The sequence below is a fragment of the Pantherophis guttatus genome, chromosome 1 (assembly GCF_059756535.1).
Source record: "Pantherophis guttatus breed Tessera chromosome 1, ASM5975653v1, whole genome shotgun sequence".
Classification (NCBI taxonomy): Eukaryota; Metazoa; Chordata; class Lepidosauria; order Squamata; family Colubridae; genus Pantherophis; species Pantherophis guttatus.
The window spans coordinates 111718014-111735375 of record NC_142063.1 but is presented as its reverse complement, the minus strand read 5'-3'; the positions used below and the strand labels follow the sequence as shown (position 1 = coordinate 111735375).

General features: G+C 37.8%; 1 protein-coding gene and 1 long non-coding RNA gene across 2 annotated transcripts in view; one reads left to right on the top strand and one right to left on the bottom strand.

Annotated features, from left to right (window-relative positions):
* Nucleotides 1-13044: 13044 nt before the first annotated feature.
* Nucleotides 13045-15166, top strand: LOC117667024 (uncharacterized). Its single transcript, XR_004591934.2, has 3 exons — nucleotides 13045-13149; nucleotides 14132-14294; nucleotides 14940-15166. It is a non-coding gene; the product is annotated as an uncharacterized LOC117667024 (long non-coding RNA).
* A 708-nt stretch (nucleotides 15167-15874) lies between these two features.
* The window catches only part of LOC117667023 (acyl-CoA (8-3)-desaturase-like), a 46809-nt gene continuing 45321 nt past the window's right edge, over nucleotides 15875-17362 (bottom strand). Inside the window, exons 12-13 of the mRNA XM_087883308.1 lie at nucleotides 17195-17289; nucleotides 15875-16147 (exon numbers count right to left, since the gene is read on the bottom strand). Of these exons, the coding sequence (XP_087739434.1) occupies nucleotides 17199-17289 (91 nt within the window). The 3' untranslated portion in view covers nucleotides 15875-16147; nucleotides 17195-17198. The remainder of the gene's footprint in view (nucleotides 16148-17194; nucleotides 17290-17362) is intronic.

The following is a 17362-nucleotide window of genomic DNA, read 5'->3' as shown; positions in this document are numbered from 1 at the left end:
TTTACCCTGTGGAAAGTTGAAGTGATTCTGTTAAATGTTGCAGCTAATTTTATATACACTTCTATCAACCACCCACACTGCCACTAACCTTCTATTGCTCCAGATTTAGTCTTGCAAGGCTTCCTTCTCCGCCCCTCTGTAGGAGGCATCTCTTATTTCAGAAAGCATAAACCTGGACAGTAATAGAGTATCAAGTTGGATTAATGAAGATATTGTTGTTGAGGGTTTTTTAAAAATACAAAACAGAATAATAAAGAACTGTGTAAAATATTCTAGGTAAGAACTGAATAAGTTCCATAACAGTTCTCCATAGGAGTTTAGCAGCCTCATTACCAACAGTTACTTTTAAAGATCTTCCTTCTGTAAACACCAAAAGCAGAAAAGCAGAGAATTGGGAAACCCATTCAGGAAGAGAAGCATTGCATAAGGCTGCTTCCAAAACTCTAAATCCTGCTAGGCATGGGAATGCTCCAACCACTCACTTTTTCAAGCACATTATCACCTCTAATTTAATTCCTGATGCCAGTGCATTTCCAAAATGGTAGAAACACTTATGTCAATATAGTTGTGAATTAAAGAAAAGAGATATAAATGAGAGGAGAACATGCAACCATCTGCCTTCTTGAAGCTTTGTGTTATGAATGTCTATTCCAACCATCAGAGCTAATAGCCAGAGATTAAAAGAGCTATAGTCTAAAATGTCTAGAAGACTGCTAACATGCTGTGAACTTCTCTAAAAGTTTAATTTTAGATCCCGACTATCCCCCCATCTCAGTCCTGTTCTGCTGCCTCATTGTGATGGTGGGGTGCAGGACAGAGGTGGTATTCAGCAGGTTCTGACCAGTTCTGGAGAACCAGAAGCAGAAATTTTGAGTAGTTCGGAGAACCAGTAAATATCACCTCTGACTGGCCCCTCTCCCATCTATTCTCTGCCTCCCGAATCCCAGCTGATTGGGAGGAAATGGGGATTTTGCAGTAACCTTCCCCTGCAGTGGGGTGGGAATGGAGATTTTACTGTATCCTTCCCCTGCCACGCCGACCAAGCCATGCCATGCCCACCATACCCACAGAACCAGTAGTATCCTACCACTGGTGCAGGACTCCAGTGTTTCTCGAATGAATGAACAAAGAATCCTGGGAGTATATAGGATTAGATTATCCTACCAAAATCAACAAAAGTTATGAATGTCATCTCAGCTGCCCAGTTAAACAAAGAGGTACCTACGTATATCAGGGAACAGTAGTGTAAAATACAGAAGGTAGATTATCATTTAGTAACAAGGACAAAGCAATAACTTCATACTTAGAGAATGCAATGGAAAGTCACATAGATAAGATAAAGTAATTGAGAAAATAATGATAGATAATGGGCACTTTGAGTCAGTTAATGAACATAATATGGAGAAAGAGTGTATATCTTGCGGACTACTTAATGCTTATGAGGCAACTAGATTAAAGGATTATAAATATTTAATTGCCACAGTTGCCGTGCAGTGAAAGAAATTCCAAAGATGCAAAGATAGTTATATTGGGAACATGAAAGAAAGAAAAAAAAGCATCAGTTCAATACAGTTCAATGGGAAAGTTCAATACAATGAAAAATGGAATGAATTCATTTAATATATGAGGCATCATCTGAAAGAGACTCTAATTGGATGCTTGCCCTTATAACCAGGAAAGAAACAGCAAGGGCTGTACTTAGATACAATGCAGTCAAGAACTGAATAAGGAACTGAGAGATATCTGGAGAGAACGTAACCTGGAGGAAAAAGATTTTACTTTTTTTTCTGATAGACATCAATCCTTCTCCAGGATTGATTTTATACTAACCACAAATGATTTTATTTCCAGGGTGAAGAAGACGAAGATATGTCCAAGAACTTTAACAGATCATAGTCCGGTTTGGGTGGAATTTGAACAGGAGAGAGGAGAAAGGAGGTCTTGGAAGTTAAATGAAAATTTATTTAGATATGAAGAAAATGTAAAAGAGCTTAAAAAACAAATGAAAGAATTTTTTGTTATTAATATGAATAAGGGTACTCCTATGGAAATGGTCTGGGATGCTAGCAAGGCTTATATGAGGGGTATCTTAATATATATGAACAATAAATATAAACTAAAACAACAAAAGAAGCGTAAAGAGATAGAGGAAGTAATAAAAAAGAAAGAACAATTACTTATATCTAATCCAGGAGATAAGAAAGTAAAAGAAACAATAAATATACTACGAGGGCAATTTAATATGTTAATGGCTGATCAGGTGGCAACTAGCTTACAATATGCTAAACATAATACATTTTGTAATTCCAATAAACCAGGTAGGTGGTTGGCCTACATGTTGAGGAAAAAACAGAAATCACGAGTCATTAGTAAGATAGAATATAGAGGTAAGGAAGTTTACCAACAGAATATGATTAAAAAGGCTTTATTGGAATTTTATACAAAGTTATATGCTAGTGACTCAATACAAGGTATAGACATAGATAGATATTTAAAGTAAGGGAATATTTTGGAATTAACATTGGAACAGAGGGAAGGATTGAATCAACCAATAACTTCTGAGGAGATCGTTGCGGCAATTAAGCAGTTAAAAACAGGGAAAGCTCCAGAAACAGATGGATTAACAGCTGTTTATTATAAGAATTTACAGCTTGAAATGGTAGAGCCGCTTAGAGCTCTATTTTGTAAAATTCAATTAGTGGGAGGGGTTCCACCCTCTTGGAGAACAGCTTTTGTTTCACTGATTCTGAAGAAAGATCAAAACTGTATCAAACCTGAAAACTTTAGGCCAATTTCACTTTTGAACACGGATTATAAAATTTTTGCTAAGATATTAGCGAATAGATTAATGCCAGTTATGCAACAAGTTATTCACAATGACCAATCAGGTTTTATAAAAGGGAGGCAGATGAAATATAATGTTAGACAAATTATAAACTTATTGGAATATTTGGAAAAAAATAACCAGGGCCCTACAGCGTTCATATTCTTGGATGCAGAGAAAGCATTTGATCGATTGGACTGGCAATTCCTGTTTAAAATAATAAAAAAAATGCACTTTGGGGAGTATTTCATACATTCAATTGGAGCAATATATCAGGAACAAACATTACAAATAATAATTAATGGAGGTTTAACAGATGTGTTTAAAATTGAGAAAGGTACGAGGCAGGGCTGTCCCTTGTCGCCATTGTTGTTTATTTTAACTTTAGAAGTTTTGTTGAATAAGTTACGTGATTCTGATAAAATAAAAGGAATTGTAATTAGACAGCAGGATTATAGATTAAGAGCGTTTGCAGATGACCTGGTTCTTACTTTATCTCAACCTATAGAAGCGGCTCCCTATATGTTGGACATAGTAGCTCAATATGGCAAAGTATCTGGATTTAAAGTAAATCTTCACAAGACAAAGATGCTAACTAAAAATATGTCCATAACTCAAAGAGACGATTTAGGGAGAATAACGGGGTTTGAAGTAATTAAAAAGGTCAAGTATCTAGGAGTATATATTGCAGCCTCAAACACAAAATTGTTTAAAAATAATTATGAAATTCTTTGGCAAAAAGTACAGAAAGAAATGGAAAATTGGAAAAAGTTACAATTATCACTACTGGGAAGGATAGCAGCAATAAAAATGAATGTACTACCTAGGTTTTTATTTTTGTTCCAAATGATACCAGTGCTTTAAAAAGATGGAAATCTCATGGAATGGCAGAAATGGGTTAATACTTTCATTTGGGCTGGGAGTGAAACTGAAAATTATACAGGATATACGTGAGAGACGAGGTCTTAAAATGCCTAATTTAAGATTGTATTATAAAGCAGCAGCTTTATCGCAAATTAGTGATTGGTTTAACTTAACTGAAGAAAGAATGTTAAACATAGAAGGTTATGATTTGTTATATGGATGGCATGCTTATTTGTTATATGAAAAAAAAGTGGATAAAGTGTTTAAGGGTCATATACTCAGAAATGCGTTGCTGAGGGTTTGGACCAATACAAGCTGAACTATAAGATACCCATATGGGCAAACCCCAGACATGCAATAGAAAATATAAGTATAGAGCAAAAAACAGAGGTGATTACTTATAAAGAGCTTCTTCTTTTGGAAAGGGGTAAGATGCAATTGAAATCTGTAGATGAATTAAAAGAAGAAGGGATAATTTATACTTGGTTTCAGTATGGTCAGCTTCAAGCTAGATGGAGGGAAGATCAAAAATTTGGTGTTATGCAAAATGAGGAAAATCTGGTGAAACAGATTAGAGATCAAAGCCAGATGCATATTAAAAGGTTGTATAATGCATTATTGGAAATAGATTCAGAAACAGAATTGGTTAAAGATTGTATGATAAAATGGGCACAAAACTTTCAGGAACCAGTGATGATGGAAACGTGGGAAAAGATTTGGGTCAGAAATGTTAAATGTATGCAAGCACAAAATCTGAGAGAGAATTTTTATAAAATGTTTTATAGATGGCACTTAGATCCTAAAAAATTATCATGTATGTACCCTAATTTGCAAGCTAAATGTTGGAGATGTGAATGTAATGATGCAACCTATTATCATATATGGTGGACCTGTAAGAAAATCAAGGCATTTTGGATAAAAATTTGGTGGGTGATGCAGAATATTTTGAAAAGAAGGTTGAAATTTATCCCTCAACTGTTCCTACTGGGTATAACTATGGACTGTACAGTAGTAGAGACTAAATTGATTTTGAATCTAGTATCAGCAGCTAGGCTGTTGGTAGCGCAATATTGGAAGAAGGATTCTTTGCCTACTATTGAAGAGTGGATACTGAAAGTAACGAACCTAGCAGAAATGGCGAAAATCTCAGCGTACTTGAAGGACTATACACAAGAAAGATATGTATCGGAATGGAGAAAATGGATTGACTATATTCAAAATAAGTATCAGACAAGAAAATATCATATAGCTTATGATTGAAGTATTAGTATTAGTATTAGAAGTATTTAGTTATCTATAGTGGAGTTAAGGTTTCAGGGGGGAGTTAGTAGTCTGAGGATAAATAGCTTAATCTAGTTTATGATTGCTAAATGAAATACCTTGTATTTTGCTCTGGGAAGTCTGGGGGGGAAGGTGGGATGAGGGGAGGGAAAGGGTGGGGGGAATGTGGGGGGGGAAGAAAATTTTTGTTTTTTGTAAAACTTTTCAATAAAAAAAAGAACTGAATAAGGATGATTTGACTTCATAGACAACATTTTAAAATGACAGAGATCCAGGTTTACAATTTAATCCCTGATGCAGAAAAGGTGGCTGACAAGTTTTGTGGTGAACTTCGGTCCTTACAGAAACTGGAAACTGGAAGTGTTACCTATAGTTGGGGACTAGAATGTCAAAATTGTATTTTGTATTACATTGTAACAGTAAGGAGGGAAATATAACTGAACTATATCATCTAGAAAATAGAAATGAAATCCTGAAATGGTTCATCAGTTTATTCCAATCCAGTTATTTCTTTGGATTTCCCTAATCTCCAAACCATCAAAGCAATGCCTATATACATGCCTATCACCAGATGAAATACACAGAAGTAACACTGACTATATTAGTATCACAAAGAAGAGCTTGGTTATAACAATAAAGACATAACTAGAGGCTAATGGTAAACAGACCATGAACTTCAAGTTCATGCTCATATGCAATTTCCAAGTCAAGTTAAAGAGGAAGAATGGAGATAGCTATTTGCTGTCATCTCTTGAGAATATATCACCATTTTTAAAGTTAACATCAGAAACTGCTTGGAAATCCTAAGCCTCCTCGTTGATAGAAACCAGAGGAACTATAGAACTAAAACAAAGAGATTGTTAAGGATATATGTAAAAGAGACAGCCAAAGACCAAGGGACAGAAGAAAGTAAATGGGGTATTAGAATTTAGTAAGGCTGTATTACTATTATTCTTCTCATCTTTCCTATTACCTATCTCCTTTTCTACTTATGACTACAACTTTGTTGCTTGTATCTTTACGATTTATATTGTTTTATTTAGTTTTCTAATATGATTTGTGTTGATTACTTATTTAGAATCCTATGACTAACACTAAGGTATCTTATGATTTATGATATGATTTATGTATGATCATGATTTATCACTTATAGCTTTTATGGACATTGAGAGCTTATGCACCAAAGAAGAGCTCCTCACACTTGGCCAATAAAGAATTCTATTCTATTCTATTCTAATTGTAGAAATTATCAAGAAGAGAAATTGCCAACAAGTCAAAGGCAAAAAAAAAATAAAAAATAGCGATTTCAAGAAGCAACTTAATAAAGGATTTCAGAAAGTTTTAGAAGAGATAACAAGCAGTAAAACAATGACTTCTGTAAAAGCATCAATTTTAATCTTGATTATGGAATTACAGCCAGAAAACACAATGTAACATCAAATATGTGATGAAAGAATTTCAAAAGATGGAGATATTTCTGCAGAAGGAGGATTTGTGGACAGTTGTAAGCAATCCTATAATAGATCTCAATGAGGAATTGCAAAAGCAAAATGAAAAAACACTAGCCAGCATAATTTTGTGCTTGTTAGATAGTCAGGTAATATATGTTTGTGGGATAACATCTGCTAGAGAATACTGATTTGCCTTACACAAAATTTATGTAAGAGAGACAGCAAGCACAAAGTAACTCTGACAGAAAATTTTATAGAGCAAGGACAAGCTGATGAGGAATATGTAAGCCTCCCAAATGTGTATCATGTATTGGTGAGTCAAGGTTTTATGTGTAACAGATTTAGATCACAATTTGCTGAGTGTGTCATGCTTAGACAATGAAGAGTATGGTGTAATTTTTCCAAAGGGTACAGGTAAGGTCATAAAGAATAAAGAGTGTGTGAACAAGGTTTGAAACTGAATAATTTATATGTTTTGAACCGCAACAAAATTTGTGGCAGTGTGCAAACAATCTTTTCAAATGAAACACAGAATGGGTGTGCACATTTATTTTTATTTTTTTCCAAAAAATTTTTTTAAAAAAAACATAAAACATAAAATATATCTTTTTAGAGCAAGAATTTGGTCCGGCATAAATGAGTACAATTATTCACATTCCCTCAATCAATTTTGTTCCAAATTTTATCCATTTACATCTTTAAAAAAAAGAAAAAAGAAAAAAATCTTATTCTAAACATTTATCATTCTACTATTACACCCAAAATTTTAAACAATTAACACCATTCTAAATTTTTATCATTTTAACAATCAATATTTCATATATATTCCTCAATCCTAAAACCCATTACCTCAAATCTATATTTTACTTCTCTTAAATGACATCTAATATCCATAATCTTGACAAAAAGTATTTTCCTCCTCTCTTAAAGTCATTTCATAAACAATCAATATTTCCTTCTATAGTTTGTTACTTCCACAATACTTTATTTTATTTACTTTAAGTTTATTCTCATATTTTATTGAATCTAATTTTTAACTGGTTCATAGTTTAAATATCTATTTCCCAGCTGTATTTTCCAATACTCTTGTCTGTATTTATTTAAACTGGTTCACAGTTTAGCTACTATTCTCCAGTAAATTCTCTTCCACTTCCTCCTAAATTTATTTTTTAGCTGGTTCACATCTTTATTAGCTGCTTTCCAGCAATGCTTTCCTCCACTCCTTACCTTAATTATTTTAGCTGGTTCACAGTATAATTTTAACTGCACCCCAACCTTCTCCTTAACTCCTCCTAAATCTATTATAAAACTGGTTCACAACTCAAGTAGTTGCCTTCCAGCAATGCTTTCCTCCACTCCCACCCCTATTTTTAACTGGTTCACAACTTTATTTCAATTGATCCCCAGGTATAGTTTCCTCCACTCCTAACTTTTTATTTTTGGCTAGTTCGCAGTTTTGCTTTAACTGTTACCCAGCGTATGCTTTCCTCCACTCCTAACTCAGTATTTTGGCTGGTTCACAGCTTTGCTTTAACTATTTTCCAGCACATGCTTTCCCCCACTCCTAACTCTTATTTTTATTTTTAACTGGTTCCCAATTTACTTTAACTGTTCTCCAGTATGATGCTTTCCTCCACTCCTACCTTATTTGCAAAACTGGGTCACAGCTTTACTTTCACTGATCTCCAGAATCATGCTTTCCTCCACTCCTAAATTCATTTATTTAATTAATTCATAACATTTATTTCTTATTCAGTTGTTTAGCTCCAAATTACTTCGGAATGTGTTACCAATATTGTTTTCCAATCTATTCTACTCCATATCTCTTACCAATTTAAGATAAAAGTATATTTCAATGAATATCTTATCTCCTATTCTCTCTTAAGTTTTCTCCCATTCCATGCTTATTTCTTATTTTCAATAGAAAACATTTTGAAACACTTTCAGATCAATTTTTATGGTTCTTAATTCTATAAATAATTCTTTTTAACATCCAACGCCTTTAAAGGTAAACATTTTCTTCCAGATTATTACATCTGTTATAGGAAAAATGATGGACTAGGTCAAGCTCTTCAATGCAGGAAAGAGTTTATTGCGCAAGGTTCAAACAGTTCAAAGACAGCAAAGGGTCTGAACAAAGATGGCTGATTTTGACCAGATATTTATACAGTATAAAGGCAAAGTTATTATGAAGAGTGCGACATTTCACACGTAGAAGTTACCCTTTAATCTATCTCTAGGAAAGACATAACAGCCCTTTTCCCACAGGCTCAGGTTCTCAGCTCCGGAGCTCAATTCATAATAAAAGGAGATAAGGGGCTCAAAGGCGCCTCACGAGCAGTAAAGAGGACAGTAAGGGAAGCAGTATTTCTTCTCTAGAATCTACATGACATTTGGGGTGTAATAAACATTAAACAACAGGATGTATCTGTTTAGGGTCAGTTTGCCCTTTTACAATTCTGTACCTACATCATATACCATTTGTCATCTCAGCACCTTGGCACGGAAGAGGCACTTCTGTCTTGACCAAAGATTTGGATTTCTAATATTTGAGTTTTATCCCAATATCGAATCTTAGCCTGGCTCACATCTGTAGGTAGTGCTAGTTAAAAATTCAAAGTTTAAAAAAGGCATTAGAACATCCAAAAATCGTGTTTTTCTTCAATCATTTATGCTCTTATTTCTTAATCAAATTGTTTATATATTTATATTAGAATAATAATAGAAAAAAGAGAGAGTAATAGCAATGATAATAATAATTACAGTAAAAGAAAAACAAAAAAATAAGGCAACACTAAAAAAAAGGAAAAAGGAAGACAGTAGAAATATAACAAAAGAAGTCAAATAGATTAAAAAAGAAAATAGAGAGGAGAAAAGAAACAAAGAGAAAGATACTAAAAGAAAGAAATAGAGAGAGAGCATAGAGAAGAAAAAGAAAAAAAGTATCTCCTAGCATTATTCAACCACCCACAAACCGTTACATTCATTTAAATCAAAATATAATATTTTGTTGTCTTGTTACATAATACATTATTCCTTTCTCCAGTCTGTCCAAATATGTATCTTTTCCATTTCAATGTCATCAAAGTTATGAGTTCTACAAAGTTAATTCTAAAGCTATTCCATATATGGTATCATCATGTCCTTCTTCTATTGCCACACCCTTCTTTTGTTGCCATGTTTATTAGTTCAGTTTTCATTGTTCCATTTAATTTCTTCTTTATAATCTTCAATAAATCCTCCAGTGAACAGATTATGTATCCTAAATCAAGTTCTCTGAGTCTTTTCCTCAAAATAATCAAGTTTAAATAACAAGCAACAAAGTTTCTCTTTTCAAGTAACAAGCAGCTTGGAATTTACACTTTCCCTTTTCAGCTGGCAACCATTTTATCCGTCTCCGTTTGTCTTTTCCCTTTGCTTTTGAAGGCATAATTATTTCCTCTTCTCCTTCCTCTCTCCCAAACATAGTCCAATCTCATTTATCCACCAAAAAGTAAAGAAAATATATATCCAGATCTGTAGTCAAACATTTCCAAAAAGTCAGTAATTTATGTTATCCACCAACAGGTCTTTTGTCTTTGTGCCCCAATAGTTCTCAGCCGCTGTTAAGGCTGGGGCAGACTAATTGTAATTCAGCATTTGTGAGCAGTTCCTGCCTGGGTTGATGTCCACTCACCTGGCATGCAAACTCCCGGCTCCGCTCTCCGCTTCTCCTCTTCTCCTCCTGTGCATTCTTGTATCCCGGTTGCTGCGGTCTCAGGGCAGCCACCATGGCCGCCGTTCCACCGCTGCCGGTGCAGAGGGCAAGCCTCTGGCCCCGAGGAACCTGCCTGTTCCTCTCGGCCATCTGAGGGGTTCCTCTCTATCCCCCTGTCCCTACAGGACAGGGTAGGTCCAATGATTTACCGGCAGAGGCTTGGCAGACGGGGTTTTTGCAGGGCTCCGAAGAGCCCACTAATTCCCTTTCTGTATCCCCACAGCGCCAATTGGAAGTGGGTGTGCACATTTATTACACAGAAGGGTGGGTCATGCAAGCTTTAAAGTTTTACAGAAAGTACCTGACTTGGCTGTAGGTTTAAGTGTAAAAAATTGTGACAACTATTTGGATTGTGCTATTTGTGAAGAGGCCAAATCAAAAGTATACCCAGTCAGCAAAAGAAACCATAGGAAATCTGACAGGATTTTTCAGTTACTACATGCTGATTTAATTGGCTCTCTATCCCCATCAATGGAAGGGGCCAAATTTGCTTTGGTAATTCTTGATGATTTCTCAAGATATGAGTTTTGTTATTTACTAAAAAGCAAAACAGAAACATTTCAAAAATTTAAATAGTATGTAGTGAGGAGATATAATCAAAGTGTATGTCAGCTACAGACAGACAGAGGTACAGAGTTCATGTCTAATATGTTTTAGCAGTGGGTGAGAAAGAAAGGCATAACCCATAGAAAAATGAACCCCTACACTCCAGTAGAGAATGGAGTTGTTGAATGCAGGGATGGAATATTACAAACTATGAAAGATGCATTACTAGCAAATGCAGGAATGAGTAAGCTATATTGGGGTGAGGCAATTTTAACTGTCAATTATTTGATCAATAGATTATGGAGTTCAGCAATTAATAAAACTCCATATTACATATCATATAAAAGTCAACCATCTTTGGCACATTTAAGAATCTTTGACAGCAGTGCACAAGTGCACATTCCCAAAACAATTAGGGGGAAAGGACAGCTAAAGGCAAGGAAATTGAAATTTATAGGTTATCGATCAGGATCAAAGGCATATAGATTTACAGATGGACACAAAAATATAATTTGATGCCATTTTTTCTGAACATGAGAATTGGGAATGAGAATTCAGGGTCTGAGTATACAGTAGGTTAGAGAAATGTTTAGAGAGTGAGATTCTGGTGAAACAGGAATATTTTATTCCAAGGAAATCTGAAAGAGTAAACAAAGGTGTTCCTCCCGAGAGATTCAAGCAGATGAGGTAAAAGTATGTAACATTTTTTTATGAGTCCAAAAATTACCAGGAAGTATTAAATTTACCTCTGGCAAAACAATAAAAAATGGAAAGAGGCTATGAATGAAGAGATGCTGTCTATGCAGAGACATAAGGTTTTCACTGAAATGAGGTTACCAGAGGGACAAAAAGCTGTTGGGTGGACAAAAAGAAACAACAACACTGGTTAGGAATTAAAAGAATACTACATTATTTAATGGGAAATATAGATTTTGAATTGCATTTGCAATCATCAAATGAATTTGAATTGAAATGTTTTGTAGATAGTGATTGGCCTAATAATGTACAGAATAGAAAATCAATGTCAGGATTTGTTGCAATGTTTGCAAATACACTAGTTGGTTAGAAATCTAGAAACAGAGTTCAATCGCCATCTCCACAACCGAAGCAGAATTCATAGTATTGTAAGAGTTGTGCTCAGAGATAACATGACATACAATTTTTAAGGCATTTGGATATTGAAGTGAAGGGAGCTATACAAGTATTTGAAGATAACACAACATCAGTGGTGGGGTTCTAGGTGGTTCGGCCGAACCGTTTGTTAAATTGCTGGCTCGCCCCGCCCTTGCTCCGCCCTTCCGCACCACTATTTATTGGCCTTGGCCCTCACAGCCACATGAACCATTTATTAAATTGCTGGCTCGCCCACCCCTCCCCACCACTATTTATTGCCAATAAAATAGTGGTGGGCGGGATGCGGCGAGGGGCAGGTGAGCCAGCAATTTAACAAACAGTTCAGTATTTTTTTGTAATTTATTGGCCTTGCAGCACATGAACTGTTTGTTAAATTGCTGCCCCGCCCTGCCCACCAGTATTTATTGGCCTCGCTCACAGTGTTGCACAGCTTGCCTCAGTGACATACCAAGGCATAGCTGCAGTTATTCTTTGGCTCCTCGACCACATGGCCCAGCCTGCTTTCCTACCTTTGCCCATGAGTGGCCTCCCACTCTGTTCCCGAATGCCCACCAACTGCTCCAGCAGCAGAACAGGCAAGTACAGCCGAGTGCTGCCCTCGGGAAAGTGGGGCTGGGAACGGTGGTCGACCTCTGCCCGCCCAGCTGCTGGCCATGGCCTACCCACATCCAAGCACTTTGCTAGTGGCTGGCAGCCGCATGGCTAGCGAGGTGCTTGGATGGGGTGGCCAGCGGCTGTGAGCCGCTGGCTACTCCATCCAAGCGCCTCCCTGGCCACACAGCCACCGACCGCTGCCTACCCCCATCCAAGCACCTTGCTAGCCACGTGGCTGCCAGCCACTAGCGAGGTGCTTGGATGGGGATAGGCAGTGGTCAGTGGCCATGTGGCTAGCAAGGCACTTGGATCGAGTGGCCAGCAAGGCACTTGGATGGGGTAGCCAGCAACTGGCGGCCGCTGACTACCTCATCCAAGCATCTCGGCCTGCCGCCGACCCAGCAGGACTGTTCTGCAGCTGCCTTCCACCCAAGTGGCACCAACCTACCCTACCCCATCCAGTCACTGGGGGAGACGTGCGACTTTTCTCCACCCTGGAATACTGGGTGGCCAGGCTGCAGCTGATGCTCTGCGTCGTAATGGGCTCCAGGAGGAGGAAGAGCACCGTCTGCCCCATTGTGAAGCTCAGTAAGAGCAACCAGAGCCAGCTGCAGGAGCAGCTGTGTGGGCGCACACACAGTGGGGCGCAAGCCTAAGGTGCCACTTCCAGGCCGAGGGGCAACCCGATGGTGTAGTAGGTGGGCTGCCACCGCCGCTGCCTGGGCAGGAAAGGAGAAAGAGAGATGCAGAGAAAGAGAGGGGGGAGAAAGAGAGATGGAGAGAAAGAGAGATGAAGGAGAGAAAGAGAGGGGGGAGAAGGAGAGATGGAGAGAAAGAGAGATGAAGGAGAGAAAGAGGGGGGTAGAAAGAGAGATGGAGAGAAAGAGAGATGAAGGAGAGAAAGAGAGGGGGGAGAAGGAGAGATGGAGAGAAAGAGAGTTGAAGGAGAGAAAGAGAGGAGGAGGAGAAAGAGATGGAGAGAAAAAAAGATGAAGGAGAGAAAGAGAGGGGGAGAAAAAGAGATGGAGAGAAAGAGAGATGAATGAGAGAAATGGGGGAGAGAGATGGAGAGAAAGAGAGACAAAGGAGAAGAAGGGGGAGAAAGAGAGATGGAGAGAAGGAGAGATGAAGGAGAGAAAGAGAGGGGGAGGAGAAACAGAGATGAAGGAGAGAAAGAGAGATGAAGGAGAGAAAGAGAGGGGGGAGAAGGAGAGATGGAGAGAAAGAGAGTTGAAGGAGAGAAAGAGAGGAGGAGGAGAAAGAGATGGAGAGAAAAAGAGATGAAGGAGAGAAAGAGAGGGGGAGAAAAAGAGATGGAGAGAAAGAGAGATGAAGGAGAGAAATGGGGGAGAGAGATGGAGAGAAAGAGAGACAAAGGAGAAGAAGGGGGAGAAAGAGATGGAGAGAAGGAGAGATGAAGGAGAGAAAGAGAGGGGGAGGAGAAAGAGATGAAGGAGAGAAAGAGAGATGAAGGAGAGAAAGAGGGGGGGAGAAAGAGAGATGGAGAGAAAGAGAGGTGGGAGAAAGAAAGAGATGAAGGATGAAAGAGACACACAGAGATACCTGTTTAAAAGAAAATACTGGGAGCCACAAAACCTGGGTAGGCGTGGCTGGGGTGGGAGTAAGTGATATGTGTTTAAGTGTTTACATGTGATTAAGGTTGAGTGTTTAAAGTTGCAGAACCCTGACCTATCCCATCCGATCGCTTCACCCTGCAGCCAGCTCTGTAGGCCTGCGCCCGCCTCCCACCTGTGCAGCAGCAGCCTACCAATCCCAGTTGTATCTCCTTGCCCTGCAACTGGCCCGAACACCCACCTTGGACTGCCTCTGACCGTTCCAGCAGGTTATTTTTATTTAATTAATTTAATTAAGAATGCTGCAATGGACATAAATGATGACTGGTCAAAAGTGCGAGGATCACTTTTTTCAGCCCACTGGGTAGTCCCTATGTGCATATGTGAAATGGTTTCTTAGGATTTGGGGAATAAAAACAGGTGATCAGTTTTCCCAGGACAGGTTTCAAGGCAAATATCCAGTTTTTAGGAGCACATTCTCACCATCTTATAACAGACTCTTTATGGGCAAAAGGCTCACTTTGTGTTCCCAGCAGAAGAGCAGCTGCAGATTGATGCTAGCCCTAGTATGGAACCTTTCAGCATTGACCATCCATTGAATCTGTACAAAGGTTTGATACAGAACAGGAAGAATGGGAAGTAATAGTCTCAGAAATAGATTTTCTTAAGAGTGCCTTGGTTTTCTTTCATTCATTAGGTTTAGGTGTGGAGAAATGAACTGTGTTAGTATAAGAAGATAATATGGAGAGGGAGGCATCGGGTATCCATATGTACAAACGTTTTGGAAGAGGAAAGAATGTGGAGTACTCTAGTGAGAAAGGAACAAACTCTGAATAAAACAGGCAGCTCTGAAAAACCCATCCTCATAGAAGCCACTCAAATTTCTTAGCATGTTTCCTCCTCCTCAATTCCAGACTATCTTAAAGAAAAGGATTTGTCCATGTTTGATGACCAGATGGGATATTTGGTACAAGGAACAAAACCAGCAAAATCCAACAATTTTATGCAAGTTGTCTGCATTCAACCACTCGCAGGCTTTATTTCTCAGCAGAAAAGGCTCATTTGTTGGAACAGCACAAATTATGCTAGAAGAGAAGAAATTTGTGTGGCAGGAGAATAAAGTTGTGGTAATGATGAGAAATGCTGTAGAAGATCAATGCATGTCAATAAGAAAGACAATTTGCTACACTTCCTCCCACTGCCTCCCCTTACAACAAAAAGATAACTAGTGATAAAACTGAGGAGACCATATCTCTCCCCCTCTATAATGTTGAATTACAAGTCTCAACAACCCTTGTCAGCAGGGATGACCGCAAAGGGTGGGTATGATTAAAAAAGGCAGAAATGCCTGTGCAATTATCAGAGCATGTGATCATAAACATCATCTTTACTGTTTTCACACCAACCCTACCTGTTGTGGGTGCCCCTGCTAGGCACCATGCCCTCTGAGGTGGATTCTGAATCTCACCTGGCAGATTTAATGTCCTCCACTATGATTAAGAGTTAGAATAATGGATGAATATCCCCAAAAGGAAGCAGCTCTGTTGTTCATCATAGTAAATGGAGTAAGGCAGAATTAGGTATCGTGGCATGAAAGAAATGACTGAGCCACCGTTTTATTTATTTATTTTATTTGTTTGCTTGCTTATTTGTTTATTTATTTATACTACCCATCACCTATCCGAAGTGACTCTGGTTTTGTTCCTGCTTCTTCATTATCCCAAGAGACTGTCAAAATCAGAAGTTCAAATTTCACCTTAGCTTTTTATATACACTTATCTCTGCTTTCCCACCTCAGAGAGTTATCAAAAAAACTCTATAAAGCAGAATAAAACAATGTCCAATTATATTTCACATAAATAGTAGAAGTATTGAATACTATATAAACATTCAAGTATCAGCAGGAATTGTCAAATGGTTTTCCAAAATTGTAAGAAAAACAGAACATTTGACTCCGGAACAGAGGGGGAGAAAGGGGAAGGGAGTCCATTTCTGGCAGCATCACAGGAAGAAGATGGACCTGACTTTACATCTAATGCAAAAGCTCCTGGAGGAAGGTCTCCACTAGTCTCCACTTCTTTACATGAATATAGGCAGGCAATCATGAGGACTCAATGAACCACTGTCAAGAAATGAAAAAAAGACTCATTAAAGAAACTCAGATTGGAAAGTGCATCATAATGACTGCTGATCATTACAAAATGTTGGATCTTGCAAAGTTTAATTATTTCTCTCTCTCTCTCTCTCTCTCTCTCTCTCTCTCTCTCTCTCTCTCTCTCTCTTTGCCCATTGGGCAAAAAAATTGCCCATTGGGCAATTGGAAACAGGAACACATACCGACAAAAAACAAAATAATCACTAAAATCACAGAATGCATAGAAATGGATAAACTTACAAAAGAACTACAGGAGAAAGATGATATAGAATACTACTTAGCATGGCAAAAATGGTATAACTGGTTGGAGAAAAAGTTAGAAATACATTCATAGGGACACTAAAGAATAAGGTCAATCTTAAGACAAAATTTTGAGTACCAATTAAGGAATGTAACAATTTTTAAGGATGGAACGCATGTTAATGCTTTACATGTAGATATGTAAATATATAGATATATAGATAAGCATGGAAAAATAGTCTACTGATGTGACAACTTTAAGAGTAAGTCGTAAGACTTGATTGATGTTTGTTTGTTTTTGTATGTTGTATCATTGTATTTATGTTTGTTTGTATTTTTTAACTAATAAAAAAAAAGTATAATTATTTCTCACTCCTAACTAGAGTGGTGGTTCCCACTGGAATGACCTGTGTGGTTGTATGACAGGTGCAGTTAATCAGGGTCTAAAAGTGATGGCAACAGTAGGCAAACCAAAAAAGTAATTGGATGCTTATTAGCTCCTTTGTCAATGTTCCCACCTACTGAAGCAAAACATTCTTTCTGTCATTTCCCTTTTCCTAATTTTGCTATCAATCAACACAAAGTGAGAGTTCTCAAGAGGTGCACTGAAACAACTTTCCACTCAGCCCCCTGGCTGTCTCCCATTCATAAGTGGTGATACTCAGAAGTGATTAAATCCTCATGCCTCTGCTAAAAAAAGGGGAATAGAGAGGTGATCAACTCATTATTGGAAATACCTTATTTTCTCCGTAATTAAAAGTCATCCTTTCTTACCAAGTTAATGTACTTCTGTTGCTGTCTGAACATCACCCACTCCTAATTCATGGAGATAAGCTTCCTGCCAGTCCTGCCCATATTCCTTCAGGCGGCTGCAGAAAGAGAAAGGAGAAGGGGATTGATGGCAGTGAGAACATCTTCACCAAGCAATGTTTTCTGTGCTCG